Source organism: Photinus pyralis, unplaced genomic scaffold, assembly GCF_008802855.1.
Source record: "Photinus pyralis isolate 1611_PpyrPB1 unplaced genomic scaffold, Ppyr1.3 Ppyr1.4_LG3b, whole genome shotgun sequence".
In the NCBI taxonomy this organism is placed as follows: Eukaryota; Metazoa; Arthropoda; class Insecta; order Coleoptera; family Lampyridae; genus Photinus; species Photinus pyralis.
Window position 1 is genome coordinate 11,904,737 of NW_022170510.1, and position 16,494 is coordinate 11,921,230.

Here is a 16,494-nt window from a genome sequence, read left to right on the forward strand (position 1 = left end):
ATTAACTGTAATTAGTTGAATGGGTTACAGTAACAGGATGCGATTAAGTATAGACTACATCAGTTAGTCCGTCAAAAAAATTGAATGTTGACAACGGTTCCGTATTTTTGACATCTGGGAAGGACGTAAACCTCTCGCCAGGAAAGATTGCCGGTCACAGAACACTTGATCCCGGTCTACAATCTATGTTTTTCTCAAGATGTGAGCGACTTCCGGGATAATATCGTGGCAATGATGAACAAAAAAACTTTTCGTTCAACATTGGCACAATCCTATTCCGGAAGTCGCTCGCATCTTAAGAAAATCATAGATTGTAAATCGACACAAGGTGTGCTGTGACCGGCAATCTTTCCTGGCGAGAGTTATACTTAATTATTAGTTATTTATATATCAAGAGCGCAAACAAAATATATAATTTCCTCCCGCGGTCAAGTTTGCGACGCTGGTTTTATTTTCGCGTTCATCAATTTGTTTTCGTTAAAAAAAACAGAGTAGCTACCTTAACGACGCACCGCTAGGAGGTACGGAGGTACTTCGTTAAAGGACATCAATATTTATACGCGATCGCCCATTGTCATCTAGCAACCGGCTGTCAATACTAGATAACAATTGACAAGTAATTTCCAAGTTTTAAAATGTGCATTTAAATAGTATCCTGAGTAGTTTGGAATACTTTTAATAGCGACAAAAAGCGATTTAGATTTGAAATCTTCCCTATGTGAAATAAGGAGCCAATGCCGTAAGGTTGCCCCAGAAATCGCAACAAAAGTGCTTACAAGATTATTCGGTGCACAATCAATGGTCCACAAAGAAAACTGCGAGGAAGACGAATGAAATTTCGGTCAATATATTTAGGTAGGTATCTAGTTATCTTCGTTTTGGTCTAAGTATTCGATGTTAAAAGCCCCCTGGGCCGTGAAGAAAAATATGGACATCAAATACCCAAAATTAACTATACATTCTGAAACGCCAGAGTGTAGGTTACATACCAACACATTTACGTTTCCATGGAAATTATTTTACCTCCCGTAGGGAATTTTTGATTACTTTACCTCCCGCAAAAAGTAAACTCACACTTTGCTCCCGCAAATAAGAGTGCAAACTCTGATTTTCGGTAGAGCGCGGAGATAAAGAAGTTTTTATTTTCGAGCGTGATCGCAAGTCCACACCGTCCAGCAGGTAAAATCCATCTCCCCTTCTGTTTTTGCATTTTGTGCTTTGTTTTTTTACTTGCCCTTTTGCTTTAACCGATTTAATTACGAAATAAGCTTTTTGTTACTTTCTGTTCCATTATTTGTAAGGGAAGAACACTGTTTCGCTTTCCTACATTTGCTTGCCCGTAGGTGCCGCTAATTTGTGTTTTGTTGCTTTCATTCCTGCTTAGTAAAATTGGCCGCATCTTGCTCTGTAGACTTCCTGCAGTTGCCGTTTACTTTGTTTAAGTTTGCCCGAGGCTTCCTGTTGTCATCAAGGATATCAACTCTAAAGCGGTGCTTCAACCAGATGGCATCGGAACAAGTCCCAGTCGGCTTCCTCAAATTGTCATAAGATCTTCACTTGCGTTAGCCAGCTCTGCCCACCCAAAGCTTGTTAATAAATCGGAGTTGTACAAGGTCCAAGTTAAAAGAAAAAGACTTATGATGGATGGTGAGTGAGTAGCCACAGAGAGAAAGACGATTTACTTTAAAAAACTTAGACGGTATGCTTCGTTCAACTCATTAGCAAGCATGACCAGACCATCTAGACACATATGGATTATCTTTGCTTTTTCACCGTCAGCAACTACATCGTTGTAGCGTGTAATGGGTAAGTTAGAAGGGATGTAAATACTTTTCAAAAATGTTCATCTCCTATCAAGTACATTGGCGGTTAGGTATTCCGGCACATCAATGACCGTATAGTTGTCGTGATTTTTCAGTAGTAATGTAACGACAAGGGAGGTTTAGCTCGATCCTTATCTCAGGTCAAACCTTCTGATGCTTTTGTTGTTTTTTTAGATACCTATCTCGATTTTTGCCTAGAAGTTTAAACCAGGTTGCTTCCTTTACCAACTATTGCAAAGTAGAATTTTCTTCCAAACATACCTGAGCGGTAATTTTCAGCGCCCTATCAATAGCATTTCAAAGAATTTCATTATTGTACCCTAGATCCATTAAGTTTCATCCTGTTGTCAATGTTTAGAGTCATAATCTAATGCATCGAGGCCGTTCGTAGCATTCAAAATGCACTCATTTCCCAGTGATGAAAGAATGAGGCCCACAATCCAACATAAGCTTCTATTCTTTCACTTTTTGTCATTTTTTGCAATAATCAGGCACTGCTATGCTAACAGTCCACGTAGGTACATTTTTTTTAAAGGTAACGATAAATCTACGACATGAAATCAAACTATACTTTGCATCAGCTCCTATGCTTTTATTACCTTTACACATTTTTTTTACAATTTACATCTTCCAAATGATAACATAAATATGGCCATAGATACATATCATTTAATTTTTTTTGTAAAAAATCTGTGAATTAAAAATCCTTTGTACAAAAGTGCTTTTGATTATACTTAGAAGGTGCGTAACCTTTGTTTGTAGCATCTTATCCCCAAGAAAATTGTTTGACGGATGTGTGCTATCACAAACAGAACATAAAACAAATTGTTCACTGCCAGTTGCCTATATTACAAAATTTAAAAGACGCTGGTTCCATCAAAAACGCATTTCTTCTTGTATCTTAAGGGCCTATAATCCCGACATTCGTCACTTTTCCTCTACTTTAACAAAGATAAGCATGTACTGTACATTCAATAATTGATAACTTTAAGATCAAGCCTTATCTAAATTAGTTAAGGTAACGAATCCAATAAAATACCATGTAGGAAATCGCGTGTTATTAAAATCAACAAATAGATTGATTACCACGGTTTTAACATCGTTTGCAAAAATAAATCTAATCTATTAATCTCCTAAAACTGCTCATCCTGAGCTATTTTGATCTGCTTTTAACTAGTAGGTAGTAATGCCTCTTAAACAGTCTCATTTGTTTGATATTTGATTGCTAAATTGTACCATAACAAAGTCATAGATCATTGATATTACATAACAACTATACAAGCTGTTTAAAAAAAGTGATAAATATACTTTAACTGGAAGATAAAACATTTGAGTCTTGATATGATTTTTGAATATTGCACTCGTGTTCAGTCATTTCATCGTCTTCGTCGTCAGCAAACTTAATTTCATCTAAGCTATCATTATCTATTGGTGATTTCTCTACTTTGGTCTCTTTCTCCGTGTTATCACCCACCTCTGGTAGACTCTTAACCAATTTACGTTTTGATATATCAAACGTGGTATCCTGATCACCCTTCACTATCAAAAATTTTTTTGTATCAAACTCATCTGCTTTATTACAGTCCAAAGCTGGGTGAACTTTCTTATCTTTACTGATAAGTGAATGAGGTTTAGTGCCACTATCGCTTAGTGATCTCTTACGCTTAGGTAACAAACATTCCTCTTCGGCGCACTCCTTGTTGCTGCCGGCTTCGATATATTCGTCTGGCTTTACATCCGCATACGGTGTTACCATATCATCTATATCTTGCAAAATCTCCCCATCTTCATCGAGAGGAGGAATCCATACTAAAAAGGCTGGATCCATACCTAGGTAGGAACCAGGTGCCGCTCCCGCATTTATCACATTGTAGTCATAGTAATCCATTTCTAAATCGATGTCAGGCGCCGCTATAGAAAACTCGGAACCTAGTGGTCCTGCCAACAGTTTCTCCCTGTTTCTTTTGTCCTTGCTCTCCTTCTCAGTTGTTGGACGTATTGTCGCCTTACTAACCATGCTTAAAGCTGGAGAGTAGTTTCCCTGGAATTATTAAATGGATTTTACAAACGTGTTAGGAAGTCAGTGCGTTCCAAAAGTGCTCAGGTGAACAAACGCTGGTGCAAATAAAAAACCTTGTTCGTGCGATAGTGAGTACGTGCATATTTTTAGAATGTAAAAATGTCCCACCAGATCGCTTTTGGAATTTGTGTCGGTTCTCACATTTGTTAGGGTAGCCGTGCTGCCGTTACTGAATCTTCTGGGAGCTAAAGATTTTTTGTCTTCTTTCTCTGCAGATACGTCTTTATCTGACTGTACTGAAGATCGCCGCATGTATTCTTGATGACATTGAGGCGAATTGGGTAAACTACACGTACTTAAATCTTCCGTTTCACTCGCTTGCATCACTCCAGTTGTACTAGTGTCTTGTTGTGTCATGGTAACGGTGCTACTAACACTGAATGTGTCTTCCGCTTTTCTAATAAAGAGTAAAATTATTAAATATGCGAAAACAATTGCATAGAATAAGTAGATATTTAATGTAAGATGACTGTATAAATTGTTTTGTTTGTTATGTTACATATCAATTGCTTACGCCAGTGTTACTTGTAATTCTTCGCTTTGTTCGCAATCCATGGATTCTCTAAGGAGGTTGTGTTTATTGCGAGATTTCAATGGCTTCAACCTGGTTAGAGATATTACTTCTGATAACAAAGTAGTGCTGGATGACGCCCGCGTTCTAACGGGTAAACTTACACATGACACTGAAACTGTAAGGGTGAGAGCGGTGAGAACGATTACCTTAATCTCACCTGTGGGGTCCGCTAACGAATCTTGGTCATCAGCATGGGCTATGTGATATTTTCTGTATCGGCACAGATATTGAGCTCCTAATAAAGCTGTTGCTACTGAAAGGCCACTTAGAAAAAAAATTGCCGCTATATGTACCGCTGTAAGCTTTAACGCGACGGAAGGTAAGATTCCAATACCTTGCGCATTTGCTATACCACTCGCATTATTTCTAATGGGTCCTAAATGATAGATTAGTAGCTTAAAAGATCACTCTATCTTACTTCGTACCCAATTGCATGGCTTTAACTACAAATGCCCCATTACATAAGTGACTCGAAGATTCGTCCTCGTTTGAATAGAACTCCAAAAGTAGATTGGAACCGGAGGAATTAATTATTGGCGTATCTATGTCAGATCCTCCAGAGATATCTGCCAGCAAAATGGCGGAAAGAGAGCTTCCATCCCGTATCTTTAACCACTGAGATGTGCACGGTAGTCGGAACTGTTCAACGCGAAACTGGATCATGTGCGCTTCATCTGCCTGTAGAAACCTGCATTTAAAATCTAAACGCCTATAGATATCTATCTTACCTCAATCAACCAAAATGTGCGCCCAGGGCAACTCTGGGACGATGCCGCGATTATTCTGTAAGGTTTAGTTGTCCCCAAATGTACTACACAACCACATCTGCAGAATGGGCTCATTTCCGCTTGAACCTCGGGTAAGTTTGCGACTATTTCGTTTGGTAAAGATGATCCGTATATACATTCCCAACTGTTAGCTGTGTCGAATCCACACTTTTCGGTTTGAACTCGTGGCCCCTTAAATGTAATTAATTAAACAATTGACCAATGACCATCCACAGTGCGATTAATTTAATTTTTTTTTACACGAACACAATTAGGTAGATATTAACAAATAAAAATGAAACAAAGCTTATTCCTTTAGATCAGCCTCCGCAAGACCGCCCTCCTTATCGGATACTACATCTGAAGTAGTGGCAATATTTTCCACTTGAGCAGGGGCGTTATCAATTTCTTCTGGTTCAGGGATTTCGGCGAAATCAGGTTCATCAAGTGCTTCCGGTAGGATTGTAAACTGCACATAATCGTCTACGTGGTGTGATTCAGTACTGCTCGATTCCAATTCAGAACTTTCAAAAACAGCGCGTTCTTCTTCGGACTGTTTAAGTTCAGATGTAGTATCAGGTGTGATTCTTTCAATTGAAAATTGAACGACAGGGCGAGTCTCATCGATGCCATTATCAGTGTCTACTTTTTTGGTGTCTTGAATATCCATTTTCGGAACATATCTCGTAAGAAAATCTTCAAAACTAGCACTAACTTGTACCTCACGATGTCTTCTAGTAGGCACTCTAGACCGTAAGATCACTGGTTTAGGAACGAAACCTAGGTCACCCTTGGCATATATTGCCGATGTTGAATCCACCGATTCCAGTGAAGGGCTCCTTGGTATATTCTCTTGACCTTTATCCATTAATTTTAATAAATTGCTTAATAAGGGTTTGCGATCATGGATCTTTGTCATTTTACCCTTAACTGGTTTTATCATTAAAGCCGCCTTTATTGAATACACTGCTTCTTTTAAAATTTCCGAGAGCCTTTTCAGTTCATCCTCGGCTACACGTAATTCGGTTGCCAAACCGTTTCTCTCGCATCTACTAGCGTGCAGATTTTGTTCTAAAATGCGAATGGTGAACTGCAATTTTTCTTTTTCATTATTTAATTGAAGTAACTCTCTTTTGAGAGACACTGATTCTGCCTCTACTTTCTTGTACATGCCTAGTTTTTGCTCAGCTTCGTCACGTTTTTCCGTCAATTTTGAAATAATGCCTACTTGTGTCAAGTTTTTTTTAAGAACTTTCTTTTTTTCGTCGTTGTACAAGGACGCATCTAATCTTAGTTTCCTATTCTCTTCAATCAGCGCTTTGTTGTCATTGTGCAGACGTTTTTGCGTTGTAAACACCGCATCTAGCTCATTGTTTATGGCAATATTTTCCCTTATAACGCGATGAGTAGTGGACGCGATTCGCATTTCAGTTACGTTTTGAAAATCGGTTGAAAGTTGTAGAAGCCGTTTTTCCATATCTTTTTTTAAGTTATCTTTGCCCACAACAAACTTTTTCTCAGTGGCGTACAACTCTCGTTTGTGTCTAACTTCTTGTTCAAGTATTTCCTTCTCTTGCGCCTCAAACTTTTTCATCAACTCTTCCTTTTGTGCTCTAAATTCGTCTAAAGAATTCATTTTACCATTTAATAATTTAATTTCGGATGTCAGCTGCTCGTGCATAATTTTGTACTCGTCCTTCATTGATGCGATTTCTTTTTTAAACGTTTTATTTTCCCCTTCCCTTGCTTCCTCGATTCCGGTTAACCTTTCATGAAAATCCTTCACCTCTTCCGTTTTGTCGCGGATTACGCGTTTAAGATATGCAATTACGTCATTTCTATCCTCGTCTAGTGTTTTAAGATTTTTCTGTAATTCCACATTTTTCACCTCTAGTTCCTCGGTCAAGGTTTTTAGTCTTGCAATTTTACGATTTAAATCGGCTATAGTCAATTCGTAGAACGTCTTGTCAACTTCTGACAGGTGGTCGGCAGAAGGATCTGCTTCCTTAGGCTTCGAACCCTTTCCCATCGTTAATTTACTGATAAAACCACAAAATCGCGATAACAACACTGTAATTATTCTACTTACGAAATTTCATTAAAAACACGCGCTTGTTACGGTATCGGATATGTTTAGTTGTTTCTATGGTTACTGTATTGATTAATCCATCAACACCGGTTTACCTTCAAATTTTAACCTAATGAACCTCTATGCATTTCCCTACCTCACAAAACTTGGCCCCATATCGAGGTGGCGGCGAATCACAAAAACGATAACGGTTTCTTGATCCCCCAGCACAAGTACTCGAACAAGGTGTCCAAGAACTCCATGGACCCCAACCACCGGTTTCCGACTCTACAAATATAAATATATAAATTGCGTAAAATGGTTAATATTACTGTACAATATTGATAATTGTTTTCTCATTTTGCTCTAATTACGTGAGTAAAAATGTACACTCCATTGTGGTGCTTCATTTAAATTTCGTTTCTCAGAATTAAATTACAACAGAGTGCAGTAAAAAAATCGATATCCTCCTAAATTTAAAGGTAGACATACAGTCATAAAACCCTTTTAGGAAAATCATTACCACTTAATTACCATTTATTGTGTATGTCATTATGAGAATTATGGCCCCACTTTAAATGAATTTGAAGAAGTGCGCGAATTGACGTACTTTGCTCAGGGGGAACTAGATGCAACAAACGTGTACGGTTATTACCTGATACGGGAAGAGTAGGCACACAGTCCATTCTCACATCAGCTACAGCTCCTGTGATGGCTTGACTTACATACACAAAACAGTATTCGACGTACTTCTCGGTAAACAAATCGCAATCAAAGTGTAAACTGTGCTGTCCTCTTGAGATTCGCTGCTCGGCTACGTATTCTAAGGATGTCGGTGGAGTCAATGATGCCACGTTTGCTCTTAATCTAGCAAACAGTCTAACTCGATCACCTGACGCCAAAATACACGATGGATATTGAAATAGTACGGTAATGCCTCCACCGTGCACTTCGCATGGAAAGATGCTACGAGCGTGAACGTTGAACACAAATTGTTCGCTCCAATCTGCCTAAAAGTTTATAACCGTTAATCTCATAGTTTATCGATTTCTTTTAATTTTCGTGATTTGGACGACTCAAAAATGTATGCTCATTATATATTTTTTACCTGAAACCGTCAAGAAAATCTAAATTTCAGGGTTATTTTGACATTAGAAAGGTGATCTTTACCTGACTAGTACTGTAATATTTTTGCCTGGCTGCTATTACAGTCCTAGTACATGCAAAATAACAATTAGATCGTTCATTGAATAATTATTATATTCATATAATTATAATGCAGACTATGTGGATATTTTTAAATATTAATATAATTACAAAAAGGATAATGGTCTTTTAATTACTAACAATTAATGGAATATGTGTGGAAGTAATTATTCCTTTAGTTTTGTGCCAGTCATTAAAAGGTTTGTACGCCTTTTCGTACCTCTTTGATCGTGGTATTAATCAGCGTAACTAGCATTCGTGACAGCACCTCAAAAATATTCGACAATACTTCGACTACTTATGGTATTATATATGAATATTTCCCGAACAAGCATTACTTGTCAAACTGACGTTACCTACTTATAAATTGTCGGCATATTATGAAAGTGTCCAAAGGAGTTACCAGTTGCCATGGATATGGACAGTGCAATTATCGCAAGGCTCTTTCGCTTTCTACAGTGCAATTATCGCTGTAATTGAGCGATAATTGCACACCTCATATGACATTTATGACATATGAGGGAAATATTCGCTGAAATACCACATTTGGAACATTTTTGAGCCATATTGGCAGATTTATGACGTCAGCAATAATTTTAAATAGCACTCGCATTTTATGAGCCTAAAGTGATCTCGCTTGAAATTAACCAGTGGATTAACGTATAAAAGATTGGTTTTTGTCAAACTTCAACTAGTCACATATCCATTGCGTTAATCCAAACGAGGTCTAAACTGCCTTTGCACAACCGGCCCTTAAAGAAGAATTGTTTGATATATGGCTTAACCTAGTTGTAATGTCTTACCGTTTCTAAAAAATCAATCCAATTTTATTTTTACTGTACATACAATTTTGGTTTTACGTTTTAAGTTAAATGGTAAATTTAGTTAACAGTGGATGTATTAAAGTACGTTCCATTATTCTACCAAGGGAAGTAAATCAGTTGGATATACTATTATAGAGCGCGACAAGGGGGAAGAAATTTAGCATTCGCTCTCTGACAGCGGATATGAGGAGGAAAAGAATGCAAAAACGATTTTCTATGCAGCAATTTCTATTTCTATTTCTAGATTTTGTTATAATATTAAAAGCGGGTTGGTCTGATAGTTAAGGGCGTGAATTATAAAAGTGAGTCCATGAAAAGAAATCAGTGCCAAAATTATTCAAGCCAAATTGGAGAAATCAGTCGAAAACCACTTCGGTTCATTAAATCGACGTAGATCTGCGAACTGTGAGTGCCAATACAACATAATGGCGGAAATTTGATCCGATGCGACTACATCTACGTCCGCCTAAGGTCAGCGACTATTCCAATTGCAAAGGGTAAAAGATGTACTTACATTTTTTCATTACTTGCGCTTTTATTGCAAAATATGAGTGAACTAAATTAATTATTTGTTTAAGTGTGTCATATCGAGCATTAGTTCGATTTAGATTTGTTCCTTTAAATTTAAGAATAGGTATTTCCTGTATTTGTGTATTAGGTTAAAATATTTTTGAGTAGTAAGATTTATTTTTATTTCAATTAAGGTTCCGTCCTTTTATAGTGGTTGTTGCAATAATAATAATAAATCTATTTAAATTTTTATTTAACTTTTTGGAATTATTGTTGTTCTACAAAAGGGAAAGTAAAATGAGCTCCGGTCAAAGAGAGATCTACGTGGGAATTACATAAACTCTCCAAAACATATTGGAGTATAAATTTTCAATCAGTATTTCCCAAATTTTGATTACAAACTATTGACGATTGATGAAATATCGGTGAATGCAAAATTAACTAAATCCCGTCCTCTTTTAAACTATATTTACATGAACTAACTGGAAGTAAAAGTACAAAAAGGTAAGTTCAAAAAGTACTTCAGCAACATAACAAGACGAATAAATTACCAAAATAATTTACGCCACGAACCTGAGAAAATCTTTAACCCTTTGCAAGATACCAGTACAAAATGGTACCCTTCCACGTCTCTATTAATTAAAATACAATGAAGAGAGAATTTCCCTTTAAGGAAAATACGAACCCGATTGCTGGACATTTATCCCCAGTGGCAACAATTATTTACGGTGTCGCACTTCGGATCACCATTAATATTCACCTGAGATTTGAATTGCTCTATAGTCATTACTCTATTTTTGCGGACAAATTAGGCTTTGTCAAAGGTTTGATTAACCAGGGTAATTATTGAAGAATTTCCAATTTCAAAGGCCCTATGGCAGTTGATAGAGTCATCTACTGATATAAATAGCATAATAAAGTAACAGGCAAAGATCATGGGATTAAAACCACTACTAAATAATCTTCTAAAGGTCTGCAAAGCCGAAACTACTGGGCGTAGAAAGCTGAAATTTGGCATGTAGAATTCCTTGGGGATTGTAGGGGACCACTAAGAAAAGATTTGCCGAAATTCCTACGGGAACGGGAATAATGTTTATACGAGTACGAAGTCGCGAGGGCAAAAGCTAATTTTTAGCGCATTTCCACAAAAATAAAAACAAGTTAAAAAGTAATCGTAAACGATTTACATAAAGCGCATTTCCACTTGCATTCATTTCCCATTTGTAAGATGCAACTTTTGTTAAAATCGTAAAAATCCGCCCACAAATATGAAAGATAGCGTTGCACATGGGCAATCCATTGTTGACGTGCTACTTCAATTTCAGTTTATGAGAAGAATTTCATTTTAATGCTTTTCTAAATAAGAAAGTTGGAACTGCGCATGCGCAAACCTAAATTTTAAAACTAATTTACTATAACTAACTAATAAACTAAGATTTTCTTTTGTTCCAAGCGCCTAAGTATCAAATTTCACTTAAATAGTTCCATAGATAAAAAAGTTGGCACTGCGCATGCGCAAAATAAAATTTTGAAACTGGCGCTAGATTTTCCTTAATTCCAAGTGCCTATGTATCACATTTCATTTAAATTCTTCCATAAATAAAAAAGTTGGCACTGCGCATGCGCAAAACCAAATTTTGAAATTGGCGTTTGATTTTCCTTTATTCGAAGTGCTTATGTATCAAATTACCTTTAAATTCTTCCATAAATAAAAAAGTTGGCACTGCGCATGCGCAAAACCAAATTTTGAAATTGGCGTTTGATTTTCTTTTATTCGAAGTGCTTATGTATCAAATTTCGTTTAAATTCTTCCATAAATAAAAAAGTTGGCACTGCGCATGCGCAAAACCAAATTTTGAAACTGGCGCTAGATTTTCCTTTATTCTAAGTGCCTATGTATCAAATTTCGTTTAAATTCTTCCATAAATAAAAAAGGTGGCACTGCGCATGCGCAAAACCAAATTTTGAAATTGGCGTTTGATTTTCCTTTATCCCAAGTGCCTATGTATCAAATTTCGTTTAAATTCTTCCATAAATAAAAGTTGGCACTGCGCATGCGCAAAACCAAATTTTGAAATTGGCGTTTGATTTTCCTTTATCCCAAGTGCCTATGCATCAAATTTCGTTTAAATTCTTCCATAAATAAAAAAGTTGGCACTGCGCATGCGCAAAACCAAATTTTGAAATTGGCGTTTGATTTTCCTTTATCCCAAGTGCCTATGTATAAAATTTCGTTTAAATTCNTTTGAAGTTCAAACATGGAAGTACCCAACGAAGTACTTACTTGTACTAACTAGTAACTGCCAACTTAAGAGGTGAGTTACCAAAAAAAAACGACTATAATCACTGTCTTTGTACAACTGTTTTCGGCCGAAAACAGTTGTACAAAATCATCATTGTGACACCGAAATAGAAAAAATTATTTGTAAAAAAAACAAAAACCGTTTTTTACATGTTCCATAATTTTACACTTTTGCCGTTTATTAACGATCCTAGAGATCGTTTATAATTTTGCATTGCTATCTGTCGTCTGTCTGTTGGTCTGTCCCTCTGTTCCTTTGTCTGTCTGTCCATCTATCTGTCCGTGTGAACGATAACTTTGTTTAGAAATGTTCGATCGCTTTTACATCTCCGTTAGTTATGAACTGAATTGCACGAAATTCAATATGGGCATAGCTTTAACCATATAATACGCAATGCCAAAAGTTGAATCGAATCGATTCAAAATTCACAGTGCCCTTTTCGCATCTCGACTATTTATAAACCGAATTGCAAACTTTTTTACTTATAAAAGTATTTGAATGAAATTTGATACATAGGCACTTGTAATAAAGGAAAATCAAACGCCAATTTCAAAATTTGGTTTGGCGCATGCGCAGTGCGAGCTTTTTTTAATCTATGGAAGCATTTAAACGAAATTTGATACACAGGCACTTGAAATAAAGGAAAATCAAACGCCAGATTCAAAAATTTGGTTTGGCGCATGCGCAGTTCCAGCTATTTTTAATCTATGGAAGCATTTAAACGAAATTTGATACACAGGCACTTGAAATAAAGGAAAATCAAACGCCAGTTTCAAAATTTGGTTTGGCGCATGCGCAGTGCGAGCTTTTTTTGATCTATGGAAGCATTTAAACGAAATTTGATACATAGGGACTTAGAGTAAAGGAAAATCAAACGCCAGTTTCAAAATTTAGGTTTGCGCATGCGCAGTTCCAACTTTCTTATTTAGAAAAGCATTGAAATGAAATTCTTCTCATAAACTGAAATTGAAGTAGCACGTCAAAAATGGATTGCCCATGTGCAACGCTATCTTTCGTATTTGTGGCCGGATTTTTACGATTTTAATAGAAGTTGCATCTTACAAGAATGGGAAATGAATGCAAGTGGAAATGCGCTTTATGTAAATCGTTTACGATTACTTTTTAACTTGTTGTAGATATGTAACATTTGATTTTCTCCAATGAGCACTAATATCTCGACTAATATAGGAACTGGTGGTCCAAATAATATGAGTCTGGTCTCATTCAATGCAGAATTTAATGCCCCAAAACGGGCGATAGTTCAACAATAAACTTAGTTCAATCGGTCTCATTGTGGGATGTCATCAGCTCATCTCCTAAGTATATGCTCACAAAGAATTTTGGGAGTTACACCATTGAATAAATGTGGCTTTTATTCAAATGTCCTAATTATTCATATCAGCTGTGCAGCATGTTTCAACTGTTCCATCACTCATAACAATTAACAACAGACACAGAGTGCGACGTCTAGATCCTGCGCAGGTCAATGGTTATGCTGTACCGTTGTCTCAGCGGAAATTTCACCCAAGACCAATATTTTCGCCAATACTGGGCAACACCTTACGAGCTTAAGGTGGAAGATTACCGCAAATGGTACCTATTCTATAAATTTCCATTTCTTTTTGTTTCAGGCTTGCAATGAGAGTTATGCCGTCGTAGAGCCCATTTCAGGTACTTTAACGAAATCGTTCAGCAGCATCGATTGGCCAGAAAATGTGATCTGTTTTGTACATAACTCAAGAGGAATAAACCTGGGAATAAATAACCCTCTGAGCTACTAAACAACTTACAGATCATGTAGCGAGACTTGAATTGAAATCAAACAGTTACCTTCTTTACTTTACGAAAACACAAAATACGAACTTAATTGTTATTGTTTAGTTGTTACTGGTATTGGTATACTCTCTAGTTAGTTCCAAATCCCCAATAAAGTTATTTATCAGATAAGTGCCTAACACAACGATTGTATCGGCAACGGTAGCTATAAATTTCTCAAGAGAATAAAGTTATTGAGATACCTTAGCTTTGAGATTTTAAAATATGAATAAGTAACTTTTTAAATGTGTATAGAAAAACATGGAAACATCTACACAAATATTGAAAAATGCATAAGTATAATTAACAAAAGGTCAAAAGCACAAGCCACGACCTATTCTCTACTAAAAATTAGATGATGTAAAAAGAGGGGCTCTTTCTAAATGATCATTTTTGGAGTAAAAAATGTATTAACCTTGTTTATCTACATTGCCTTTGTCCCAAGATGTACAGGGATTGAATTTTATGCACACAGCAAGAATACGTAATTTGAAAAGAAGTATCATATAATAAAAATAAATGGAGCAATAAATACTCATAAGTGTCAATAAATCACAATTAGAAGCCTATTCAATCCGTTAATTAAACGCTGTGCCCGATCAGAGCTTAATTTTAATTCATGGATTCCACGGTTCTATCTAATTGGAATCTCTTTTGCAGTTCTTTGATATAAAATCAATCTCTCAAAACGAATATAAAACTTTCAGTTGATTTAAACGAATTTTTGAGTTTATAAGTTCTATTGAAAGTGTCTAAGTACCTTAACGTATGCGGCCGTATGAGGTAAAGTCGGTATGGGTGCAGTCGGCCGTAATAACAGAGAATAATGCCCTGCAAGTCCAAAAAGCTCACATCTCAGTGTAAGAACTCGACGTCCTGGAAAACCGCGTACTTGTTCGGAGTATAAGACCTAACCCAAGCATTTAAAGATTAATTACAAGTTCACCGAGATTATTACATTAATTCACTCACCTGTACACGCGATTGATTAAAACTCTGATTTATATTATCACAGTTTAACAAAGAATGGCCGCAGTAGTGAAGTTCGAGCCAAAATTCGGGTATTGCACTAGCCGGACTGTCACTAACAGGAGGACAAACGACTTCGGGAAATTCTAAAATCGCCATAACTGGCCTCTCGGGATATGTTTGAACATATTCTGGCGTGAGTGACAGTTGAGGCATGGGCCACCGGACATCGAGACTTCTAGTTATTATCGAACTACGATCACTTCTGGTTCTATTGTCTCCGTAACTGATTGGTTGTTTCTTCAAGAGGACAAAGTGAGTTCCTCCTCTTGAAAAGTAACCGCAAGGTACTTTTACAATTGTTTTATTTAGAGATAGGGCTCTTGCTTCTGGCAGAACTTGAATGGTGGTTAATGCTTGAGTGCCTGTGCCTTCGACGCGGGAAACTTGTAAAAGGAGCGGCGGGAAGGATGAAGATGCTATTTCTACATGTAGATCTCCACTTAGTGCTGTGTGGGACGGTGGTAGTAACAAACTTACTCCCGGTATCTTTCCTTCTGAAACAAAATACGATTTCTCAATATTTATTCTAACGTTCTGAAAGGCGGCAGAAAAAAGTCTTATTTAATACCATTTTGAATGAATGATGAAGTTTTGTAAAAGCTGCTTACTTGCATACATTTGTTTTCGTAGGTTAGTGAAGGGTAAATTGTTCAGCTGAAGGTCAAGACGTAATTTTTTTTCGGGGGTAAATAAACAAGAGCTTGATTTTTAAGCGGATAACTTTATTTTTAAACGTAAGTTTTGTTACAACGGAAAAAACTAGAGATCAATAGTGGGATTTTATCATGTGCTTTTGATCGAAAGTTTTTTTCCAGGAAGCAACAAAATTTGAGTGAATTAAAAACAAAATTATCCTGATTTAAAACCAAGATAGAGTGTATTTTAGGGAGACTAGTAAAAGACCATAATTTTTACAACCACTATATATTTTACGCATTCCTAAGCGCATTTTTATCGCTGATAAAAAGCTACCTAGCTTTTAATCAGATAAAAAATCATCTGATTGGTTAGAATTTGAAACAATCACAAAGCTGATTGGTCGTACATTAATGGAGTGTATTAATCATTATAAACAAATTGTAGTTTGTAAGACTTATATTTTCTCACTTGCAAAAGGTTGCGAAAATTAAGAATGTGCCGGCTATTCTATCTTCATAATTATCCATAGTAATACAGACTTTTTTTATTTTAATAGGGTGTAATAGGGCGTAAGCTGTCTCCCTAACAGTAAGGATAGATAGTTATCACTTTAACGGCAAGGGTAGATAAAGTGAAACAAATAATTATGCACTCCAATGACATCTGACATTCTTATTAAAAATGAGACGCGGAACCCGAAATAAAATGAAGTTCAGAACAGTGTTTCCATGGAAACGACGGGAGAACCCAATCTTTTGTTTTTTTTCTTTTTTTCTATGGCTTCTGCTATAAAATAAAGTTTTTTATTATAAACGACTGTAAAGGGAAAACCTATCTCGTGCAAGTTAATTCG

The 16,494-nt window shown here is 36.4% G+C and overlaps 1 protein-coding gene across 1 annotated transcript; it reads right to left on the minus strand.

Annotated features, from left to right (window-relative positions):
- Nucleotides 1–2,403: 2,403 nt before the first annotated feature.
- Nucleotides 2,404–15,293, minus strand: LOC116167272. The gene is made up of 10 exons (XM_031482595.1): nt 14,943–15,293; nt 14,731–14,880; nt 7,968–8,322; nt 7,470–7,600; nt 5,206–5,436; nt 4,903–5,155; nt 4,635–4,853; nt 4,418–4,586; nt 4,045–4,300; nt 2,404–3,864 (listed from the first exon to the last, which is right to left on the minus strand). Exons 1-10 carry the CDS (start codon nt 15,153–15,155, stop codon nt 3,133–3,135), a joined length of 2,709 nt encoding a protein of 902 aa, XP_031338455.1. The 5' UTR covers nt 15,156–15,293; the 3' UTR covers nt 2,404–3,132.
- Nucleotides 15,294–16,494: the final 1,201 nt, after the last annotated feature.